We start from the raw sequence: 9,880 nt of genomic DNA, 5'->3' as shown, positions 1-9,880 counted from the left end.
CAAATTAGCCTCTCCTTAGGAAATTTTTTTGATTTAGATAGTGAAAGAATTGTTAAAAAGTCTCTCTAAGCTTAAGGGTAGGGAATTTTAGAAAAATCAAAGAAAGTTTTTAAAAAATGTAACCCTCTTAAGTCTCTCAAAGGGGTATAAAGAGGATAAATTATAGGCTTCTGCTCATCCTCTAGCGAAAAAAAGTTTCTTATAGGAGATATATCTATAGAGGTTTGCGAATCAAACTAGATAAATTAGCAATTGAGTCTCTGAAAGGGTCACCCTCGCACCCTCGCGCGAGAGTGAGAACAATGTCAATTGAATACAGCCACTCTGCAGTGAGTGCTGGCTGTTGTGACGTCACCCACCAAAAAGACTGTAGATCAGGGGGCTAGACCGTCCATTCGTTTTTATATAAAAAAAATTCAACCTTTTTGCTTGCGTTACCTGACCAGGTTCTATATATTCAATTGACATTGGTGAGAAAGCCCCACCCTCATTCACTGTTAGGTATTTTACTGAGCAGATTTTAGGTAGGATCCGATTTCATAAATATTCGGGATAAAACTTTTCCTCGATAGGCCATTTCACGGTCGAAATGGATCATGGGTAATCAGGACTGATTGCGCCTCTATTACGGCTTCCCGTTGGCTAGACGCAAAAATCTTCAATTTTTTTCAAAACTTTGGACCAATAGTAAGGCGTTATTAGCGCGCAGTGGTCCTGATTACCCATTACGCTTTGCGACTGTGAAATGGCCTATAGGCCATTTCACGGTCGAAATGGATCATGGGTAATCAGGACTGATTGCGCCTCCATTACGGCTTCCCGTTGGCTAGACGCAAAAATCTTCAATTTTTTTCAAAACTTTGGACCAATAGTAAGTCGTTATTAGCGCGCAGTGGTCCTGATTACCCATTACGCTTTGCGACTGTGAAATGGCCTATTAAAATGAAAAAGGAAAATGGTAGCATTCAATGTGTCAGGTCCACAATCGGGCTCAACCTTTAGGTCTTATCTAGCCTACACGCCAACGGGCTCAAAGCTAAAGGCGGAAAAGGCAGACTGTTAATACAACAATATCAATATAATGTTATAAACGCTCATAATAGACAGTATGTTAGAGCTTGACCCGACCAAATGAGATCGACTTCCCAACAAAACAGCCAGACAACAAGGAGCTGTAGTAAAATATCAAAGAAATGGCTGGGACTTTCTTTAAAGCAATGAGCGATATATCCGTCAAAGTTGGATCAGATGGCTCACGAAATGTAGGGAATAATGCAGCAATGGATAGAGAAGATAAAGGTGGAAGAGGCTTTCAAAGAAATGGTAAGTATATTCTTTTCTTTCTTGTTGTGTGGCTTTTTTTGTTTGATTTGTGCAAGGGACATCATTCCCCAGAGAGTTTGTCAATTTTATTGGGACGGTACAAATATTTCCCATCTCCCAACAAAACTTTCAAAATATATAGGACCCTGCCGACGCACCGGACTGTCCGGTGTATTTGTCCGGTGGCAAAAAAAAGTATCCTTTCGCTACACCCCGGACCCAATAATTCTGGTGTCAGTCTGGTGTTGCATACAGGGAATTTGGACGCCGGACATTTATGAAACAAAAAATTAAGAAACACCGGACGCACCGGACGGGCTGGGAATGTCCGGTGGAAAAAAAATATCCTTCTCTGACACACCGGACATCCCACTTCCTTAAGTTCTGGTGTAGAGATTGTCCGGTTGTAAAAAAAAATTCTCATTTTACACCAAACTTTTTTCCTGTAATATATTCAAATCAAATCGACGTTTTTTATTACAAATTTCATAAAAAAAGAAGGCTTAAGTTTTTGAAGTTTTTGTGACATTTAGTTACCTGGGTAAAGGCCACATTTTTGGTATACACCTGTCCCTTCCGTTACGCTAAAAAAATTTCATCCTCAAAATTGTTTAAAACCTATTTATTTGGATGTGTATATACCTCTATGATGATAATCAAGTATGTGCTCCTCTATATTACCTTTTTGCAGAACTGTAGGACCCTAGAAGTTGTTGTGGTTGATTTTTTTCTCATTTTCAACCAATAACTAAAAACTTGTTATTTCTACAATAAAAGAGACACTTATAAGACTAAACTTACTCTTAAAATGTTTCTACAAATTGTTTTAACCAATTCCTAATCGTTTATCATGAATTTACATTTACGGGTTGGAGGGGTAGCCTAATTTGCGTAACGGAAGGGACAACTTTCAAATTTTTAATTAACATCTTTACTAGGAAAAAACTTGTTTCCAAAGATAGTTTGAATTTTAATAGTCAAATATGATCTTTTAACCTAAAATGATAGAACTAACTACCGGGTGACCCACGAAAAAGTTCAGACGTTTCCCGACGTCTTGAGGCCGAACAAATGTCCCAAAGTGCTTAGAGTTCTGATATTTAGAAAGTAGATATCCTCACTTAAAATTTGAGCTATCACTTTTTAAATTTGACCAACTTATTCTCTGCTTATGAGCTTTTAAAGTCAAAATTCACTTTACGAAAAGTGTAAAAAACACGTAAAAAAGGGGTATCAAATTTGGTATTTTTAGACGTTTTTGATATAAAGTTTTTAAAAAAAAAATCTATGAAAGCACCAATTTTTATAAAACTAGTCTTTTTTTAAACAAAAATTACTTTCAAAGGTGTTTTTATTAATTATTAATGTCATAAAACTCGTTAAATAAGTCAATTTGTAAGTGATTTTCTAATTGATTGCATGAATTTAATACCTCTTTTTTATGTGTATGATTAACGATGAAGGCGCGCCAAAGAGAGCAATTAATCGTTAATTGCATCCTGTAGAGAGCAATTAATCGTTAATCACACTCTTCAATGCCGCGCCAATTTTACAAAATTGATTTTAATGTATTTTTCTTATATTTTTTTTTCATTGAACGTTTTAATTGCATTCGAAATAGGTTTTGTGAGAAAGAAAATCTATAAACAACAATAAATAAAAAAACATAAAGAGAAAAGAAAAATATCAAACTTTCAGTGTAATTTACTTTCCTGACGGGAAAAAGTAGTGAAACAAATTGTGCGATTAGCTCGTAATCACATAATAACTCGTAAAATTCGAAAATTGCACTCGTGAATTTTTTGTTTCGAATTTTCCTCGTCCTTTCAAGCTCGGAAATTTATTAACAAAAAAATCACTCGTGCAATTATTCTCGAATTGCACTCTTTATCATGTGATTAGTACTAGTAATCGTCAGTAAACATTCGAAAACTTCCTTTTTTTCTTTTGTTTAAAAAGAAAACATTGCAGTGTAATTTTTCTTTGTTTTCAATTAAAAGAAGCTATTGTAACGTAAAATTCCTTTGTTCTTTTTTATATTGAAGAAAAAAAATGTCTTTGTTTTTTATTATATAATAAAAAAAAGTCTCTGACACAGGACTTGGAAGAGAAAAGATAAGGGGACAAAAGTGTCCCCCTGCCGAAGAGTGCAAAAAGTGGTAATAGTGCAATTAACGATTAATCGCACTCCTCTAAACCAATCAGATTCGAGTAATTTTGCATGGCTGACGATTACATATACTTATTAAATTGCACATTTCTTTGCTCATCATTAGTCAGATAAATGATAAAGTACTTTTGTAGCATTTAATCTTTGATACACATTTCAGTGGGAAGCTAGTGTGGCCAACTAACTGAGAAAAAGAGATCACTTTCGTTTTAATTGCAGAATTCAATAATGAACATTGCATGGGGAATATTTTTGTCAATGTGCTTTTTAAAAATGTTTTTTTTTTCCTAATACATTGTTTGTCTTTTGAGGAGGTGTATAAAATTCATTGCGTAGAATAAGTGCTTTCTCATGATTTCTAAACCAATTATAATACGAGCACAGACTGTGCTAGGTCTTCTCTGTTGACCTAGCTATCATCACATCATAAAATGTAGAAAAATCTGATTCAGTGAATCATTACCAGAATTACACTTTGATAAAATGCCAGTTATGCAATTATATCTTTTTGCAAAGGATTTGCATATTTTCCTATGAACTCTCACCACAAAAAATTTACCGCCATAATAATCTGCACATAATCCGGGGGGGGGCACTCAATTTCTAAACGATGGTATGTGACACCAATAATTGGCTTTCAAAATCAGACCCTTACAGTGCAGCTCTTAAACAGTGAAAAGGCACCCTTACAGTGCATACAGTGTAGTTTGATTTCATACCTAATTTTGCTGAAGCCATCTGAAGATGAGCCTGAGCTGTCAATACAATTTGCAAAACAAATCAAAATGAGTGCGAGTTGAAACTATAAAAGACACACACTTACAGTATATTAGCTCAAAAAAGACCCTTGTAGTGCACTCATCAAAAGTAGACCCTTACGATGCATTAAAGGGTCTCAAAAAACCTACCCTTAAGGGAGGCACATGCCATGAGTCGGACCATATGAGTGCCCCCTCATGCACATAAAAGCGAAAAAGGTCTATTTGGGTCTACTTTCATAGTCACCTCATACTTATGAAAGTACCCCCTTACTTATGAATGCAGTAATTACCCATTTTCAAATTTTATTTTGAAAAATGGCAGTCATTAAACATAACATGTTTTTTGTAACAAAATAAGCCATTGGTGAGGTGAAATTAACTTTTTCAAGGGTGTTTTACCCATCTTTTCCCAGTGACCAGTGTCTAAGTAGGGGTAGAGTCACTTTTTTCCTCAAAAGAAGTTAGTACCTGGTACTAAAAAAGTAGTGGTGGTATCCTATGGGGGAGAGACTTGCGGTAATATCCCCTGATCTATCTATCTATATATATTTAAGTAACATTAGGCCCGAAGGCCCATTTTCGCTACATATAAAATACAAGATTGTTTAATAAAATAATTTTATTCATAAATATCAATAAATATTAAAATCATTCTAAAAGTCAAGGGGCTAACAAGAAAAGGGGGTGATAAGTGTGTCCAAGCTTGGAAAGAGTAAAACTTGATATGACGCAGGGGGGGGCACGCAGTTACTACAAGACAGTATGACACTTACTACCGTGGTGGTACTGTATTCAGAAGTTATGAAAACAGTTACTACACAGTGTAGTAACTGCTGTTTGGGGGTGGTGCCAAACACTAAAACTAGCACTTTTGGTGTAGTAAGTGCTTATATTTTAATTCTTTTTAAAGAACTTTCAAAATTTTTTACAAAAAATGAATTTTTTTGTGAAAAAATTGTTTGTTAAAAAAAATATTTTTGTTATAAATGGAACAAAAAAATTTTTCTCAGACCCAACTTTGAAATTATGCTTTCCCTAATTATCATTAAAATGTTCTCAACAGCTGTTAACCAAGTAAATTAAAAGAAAATCTAGCACAAAAATGGCTTTAGGTTGAAAAATAATCGCAATTTAGGGTAATTTCGAGCATGTTTTTGATGATCACTCAAAAACAGGGGTGGTACCTGGAAATCTTTTCTGAAAACTACCAAGGTGTAGTAACTGCAAAGGGTGGTGGTCCTGAAAAAAAGTGTTGAAAAAGCACTTACTACACATCATGTCTTGTAGTAACTGCGTGCCCCCCCCTGTATGACGCCCTATCCTCAAATGAACTTTAATTCTTATAAGTTACCATCCTCATTATAAGATGAACCTAGACCCCAAGAACAAAAGAACAAATTTCTTCTCTTAGAGGTATTATAGTCTGCATAGTCTGAAGATTGCGCTAGCATGTAACACTGTAGTAAGTTCTTTATTTCTCAATATAATGATAATGATAAAGTAGGGGGGCTAATCTTTAGGATCTGCAACATCTTTCATGGGATGTAACTGTATGTGATTGGTTCGAAAGTAGATAGGATTCTAAGACTTTTTTTCTGAGAAGCAAATTAAGCTAGCAAAAAGTGACCAATGACCAAAACACTGATGATTACAGGTTTGACAGACTAAAAAACTGACGTTACAGGAAAAACTCCTTGACGAGATTTCAAAGTATAATTCAACAGAAATGATTGATACCATAGAGCATGGAATTTTGATCAAAAAAATTAACTGCAATAAGTTTTGTACTCAAATAGAGATGGGTAGAGAATGACGTCAAATTTTGTCTAAAACGTAACAAGATTTCATAGAATTCCTAAGGCCATATCTATCCGTGTGTTTGACTTTTGTAAGACTTTTAATACAAAACTACCTTATTACACCGATATTACTAGGTAAGAGTATTCAATGGCCTTGAAATTTGGAAGATCCAAAATTAACACAAATTGTTCTGCTTTTTCAAGGAAACAGCGGCTTGTTTTAATTAAGGGGCGTTTTTGTTAACACGCAACTTTTCAATTCGTGTTGATAAATTGACTAGTAATATTCGTGTAATAAGCAAAGTGGGCTCACAACTAAATGGAAGTGTTTCGAACACTAAACAGTCAGGAATAATCAAATTAGGATGCATTAAGCAATCTCTCTTAGTTTGCAATTATCCCTGACTGCTTGTGGTCGTTATACCCTCCCATTTTCGTGGTTTGGTTTTGTTTCCAACTTCTTTTTGAAGGAATTAAAACAGCAAAATAGAGTGGCATGTATCTGTGTATCTGCGTATATACAAATTTAGGACGGGGTTGATTTGCTCCTTCGGGCTGTTTCTGTGCTTCAAGGGTTTTTATTTAAGGTTTGCATGGGGGTAATCTCACCTAGGGGGCTACTCACATATAACATTTTACTAACATTATATTGACACTGAGTCTATAACTCTATACTATATAGGTACTATATACTCTCTACCATTAGCATCAAAACTCATAAAATCGACTAGAATCTGTGTTCATCTCTGTCAGTTCAAGTTTATATTGACTTTTCAAGAAATGTTATAAATATAAACCTCTCAGCATTTGTTTAAGGAAAGTTAGATTTAAATTTGAGCTGTTAAACATTCAAATTTGCTTTATAATTTCAAAAGTTATGAAGGAAAAAAGCAGAAAAAATTCTTCCAAAAAACGCTATTAAGAGATATGACATACCAAACTTGAGAAAGAAATATTAAAAAGTGAACGAAAAAAAGAGGAGATTTTTTTTGAGGGGAGTGAAGGGTGACATAACTGACGAAATTTAGTCACGTGGTATCAATTGATTTATAGATCTTGATGTCTTCTGTAGTAGCCTCGAATTAAGTTTTTAATTAAGCATCAACTCTTGAGATTTTAACACTAATTTTATTTTTCAGATAATGGTGGAAGATGGCAGAGAGGTGGAGGCTTCCGTGGAAGAGGGCGTGGTCGTGGAGGAAGAGGAGGAAATCGTGGTGGGAGAGGTGGGAATCGTGGCGGTAGTGGAAATAGAGAATATCATCCACGCTCGAGGTTTGAAAATGATGATGATGACCAAGATGGTGATGCTTCCATGGGCGGCAATAGATCAGGGCGTTTCAATCCTTACGGTGGGCGTGGTGGTGGCGGTGGTCACAGAGAAAGAGATCGGTCGCCGACAAACTCGTCAGAATGGTGGAAAGTCATCATTCCCAATGGATCATCTCATGATCGAGAATGGCTGGTGAAACAACTAAAGAAATCCAGCAATGTTCCTTTTGAAGAAAAGAATTGCCACAATGTCAAAGAAAGTTTCTGTTTTTTCGTCAATGATGAAAGTGCTGCTAAAGCGCTCCGCAGACTAAACAACACCATCACAACTCGAGACGGTAAAATTGGTATAGTCACAAAACCAAGTGATCCACCGAGAGATATGAATGGTAGTTCGCATCGCGGTCGTGGCCGTGGCAGTGGCAATGGGCGTGGCTTCAGCCGGGGAGGCGGATTCAGTCAGGGCGGTGGTGGAAGTACACGACCTGCTCGAAACTTTGGTGAAACAGAAACTGCACCAGAAAAACTTGAAGTTTTGAAAGAGTTTCTGTCTACACGATATGACCACAATGCCGTCAAGTTAGATTTAACGGAGATTGGAAGCGATAAAACTTTACGTACTGGTGACTTTGATACACGAATTTGGCAACCAAAACTAATGAACACTATTCTTATGCTGGTTAACGAACTTTGTCCAAATCTCAAATCTCTTGATATCTCAAAGAATCGCTTGCAACGACTAAATATTCTTGCCAATTTGAGTCAAAAATGCCCCAGCTTGGAAGAGTTGAATCTATCACACAATTCTGTCAAATATTTGGATGAGCTATCGAAGATTTCTGATTGTAAAACGATCACCAAGTTATGGTTCAGTGATAACCCAGCAAAGGAACAGTATGAGAACGATGACAGTGGCTATGTATCTGCTATTCGTAAACACCTGCCTAGCATCAAAGAGTTGGATGGAGTAATTCTCCCACCACCAATCACCTTTGATTTGGTCGACGACAAGAAGACACTACCAACCGTTCATAAGTCGTACAGCTGTAATACAGAAGCTACAAGTATCCTAAAAAATTTTGTGGAAGGTTTCTTCAAGATTTACGATTCTGCAGACACGAATAATCGCCAAGAGCTTCTGCAAGCCTACCACAACGATGCTGTGTTTTCAGTCACCACTCACAACACCATCTCAAACAAACAAAACTCTAAAGGACTGAATGATTATTTCAATCATAGCCGAAATCTTGTCACTTTAAAAAGCATGGAGAAGAAAACGAGTTTAGTTAAAAATAAGAAGTTATCAGTAGTTGCTCTCCTTACAGAGCTTCCCGCCACTCGTCATTTACTGGAGTCACTCATACTAGATGTTTGTCTTGTCACGAACGAATGTTTGGTCTTCAATTTGAAAGGTATCTTTTTGGAAGGAAAAGATCTGACACCGAGAAGCTTCACTCGATCTTTTGTCGGTGTCCCTGAATCAGGCGCCAAATTTCTGCTCATCAACGATCACTTGACGGTACGTCAAGCTACGGAAAAAGAGATCGCAAGTCTTGAAAATGGTATTACCCAAAGCTCTAGCACTGGGGCTACTGTGTCACCAAATCTATCTGCTGAACAACAAGAAATGTTACAAAGATTTTCGCAACAATCTGGTATGAAGCCGAAATATTCATTAGATTGTCTCTTATCTAGTAACTGGGACTTCCAGGCTGCTGCAGCCAAATTTAACGAATTAAAACAAGGTGGTAAATTGCCTCCTACCGCTTTCGGTGTATAATTTCTTTTGTTTTAATTAGTATTTTGTTTATATATATTATTACCTCACCGACTATAGTGGTCACGTAGATTTTTTAACATTAATTTTTATTAAATTTTAGATTTTTAGGTTTCGATTTCCTTACCTTAAATTACGAGTTTCTTTATCTCTTTATTCATTCAATAGTTTCTGACACTTTCTGAAATTATATAATGGTATGATATCACCAAAAGAGTTCAATTTTTTACTCAGTGTTGCAACTTTTCCGTCTGTAGACGGATATCCGTCCAGTTGAGATACAAATATATCATTTCCGTCTTGCCAGTAAGAGGGTTTTTGGTTCAAATGACCATCTAATCCTAAGGTTTCCGTCCATATTCACAAAACCTAGTTGCAACACTGTTTACTACTTTTGATTTGGTTCAGTTTTTGTTCCGCTGAAAATTTCGACAGGCACCTTTTTAATGCACAGTCTCTATGAATTGTAGAAATTTGCGAGAGCCGGAAATTTTTTTGGAGTATAAAATTTATATCACAAAAAAAGCGAACGATAAAATATTTTTCCTTTTACCTAGTTTAAAATGTAAAAATTTCATAATATGTAGCCAAACAACATTATCATTATTTTGAGTTATGTGTGAGTGATTTTTTTTTAAATTTTTTCAGAATAAAAAGATTTTTCGTTGTTGTCGTTTTTAGTTTTCCCTTATTTAACCGATGAGAAGTATTCTTTTTCGAAAGACTTAAGAAAACAATAATCGTCTGTAGAATTATTCTATTTTGCTGAAATTCTTGT

General features: G+C 35.8%; 1 protein-coding gene across 1 annotated transcript; it reads left to right on the top strand.

Moving 5' to 3' along the window:
• The first annotated feature begins 1,005 nt into the window (after positions 1-1,005).
• On the top strand, positions 1,006-9,774 carry LOC136813358 (nuclear RNA export factor 1-like). Its single transcript, XM_067069867.1, has 2 exons — positions 1,006-1,323; positions 7,193-9,774. The coding sequence occupies exons 1-2, from the start codon at positions 1,194-1,196 to the stop codon at positions 9,103-9,105; spliced, it is 2,043 nt and encodes a 680-aa protein (XP_066925968.1). The 5' UTR covers positions 1,006-1,193; the 3' UTR covers positions 9,106-9,774.
• The last annotated feature ends 106 nt before the right edge of the window (positions 9,775-9,880 follow it).

Source organism: Clytia hemisphaerica, unplaced genomic scaffold (assembly GCF_902728285.1).
Source record: "Clytia hemisphaerica strain Z4C2 unplaced genomic scaffold, Clytia hemisphaerica genome assembly, whole genome shotgun sequence".
Classification (NCBI taxonomy): Eukaryota; Metazoa; Cnidaria; class Hydrozoa; order Leptothecata; family Clytiidae; genus Clytia; species Clytia hemisphaerica.
This window is presented reverse-complemented; position numbering and strand designations above follow the sequence as displayed.